Source organism: Cicer arietinum, chromosome 1 (assembly GCF_000331145.2).
Source record: "Cicer arietinum cultivar CDC Frontier isolate Library 1 chromosome 1, Cicar.CDCFrontier_v2.0, whole genome shotgun sequence".
Lineage (NCBI taxonomy): Eukaryota > Viridiplantae > Streptophyta > Magnoliopsida > Fabales > Fabaceae > Cicer > Cicer arietinum.
The window spans coordinates 15,765,230-15,766,137 of record NC_021160.2 but is presented as its reverse complement, the minus strand read 5'-3'; the positions used below and the strand labels follow the sequence as shown (position 1 = coordinate 15,766,137).

Below are 908 nucleotides of genomic sequence, written 5' to 3'. Positions count from 1 at the left end.
CTCTCATAGCATAAGCAGCACATTGGTTGTGTGGAAGATCAATTGGCAGTAGATGTTAAGCTATTACACTTGTACCACTTAACCATTTTATAACTTTTGGTGAGATACAAAATTAACCAATCCAACTATTGGATAAAAAATTCTGATGAACTAAATCAAGTTCATAAAATTTCATATAAATAAAAAACTAATTGATGCTTTATCGCAATATTTTCTTTTAATGTAAAATACCTTTTAAAATGTAAATAACTATTGATTGTTAGAATAGATAGCAGTCCAAATCTATTTTAAACTTTGATATGTCATATGTATGATCATGCAGATATTATCATACGATTCAATGTCTGATTGACAAATATCATATTCTACAAAAAAACAATTAAGTGGAACAAGAGTAATAGTTTAACATCTAGTGCCAGTTGATCCTGCACACAACCAATGTGCTGCTTATACCATATATTGTTATGGTTGATTTTAGGCTAGCGGCTTGCCACCATGAACTATCTATAAAGGAATACCATCAATAAAAATTCAAATGGCTAGTAGCAGCATGAGTGAATAACCTGAAATCGTGACCCCAACTAGAGATGCAATGTGCCTGAAAATTTTGCATAAGTGAATTTTTTAAGGATATCCATAAAATTCCAACAGAAATATCTTTGTCCAACAGAAATTCCAGCTAGACCTCGTCTATGGCAATGAGACTTAACAAACCCCTGGAATAAATCTTTGCCAGCTTTGACATAAACCCTGGGGTTGCTATCAACTCTGGAGTCACATAAAGCAGCCTTGTAGACGGTTTTCCAGAATCAAGGTCCTCGTAAATCTTAAAACATAAAACAGAAAAATAAGTTTCCCAAATTAATAACAGAAACAAGTGAGAAATTGGCCACAGATTTATATAAGTG

At 32.6% G+C, this 908-nt stretch overlaps 1 protein-coding gene across 1 annotated transcript in view; it reads right to left on the bottom strand.

Annotated features, from left to right (window-relative positions):
• The window catches only part of LOC101514724 (ATP-dependent DNA helicase Q-like 3), a 10,381-nt gene that overhangs the window by 9,124 nt on the left and 349 nt on the right, over positions 1-908 (bottom strand). Inside the window, exons 2-3 of the mRNA XM_073370844.1 lie at positions 686-826; positions 564-598 (exon numbers count right to left, since the gene is read on the bottom strand). Of these exons, the coding sequence (XP_073226945.1) occupies positions 564-598; positions 686-826 (176 nt within the window). The remainder of the gene's footprint in view (positions 1-563; positions 599-685; positions 827-908) is intronic.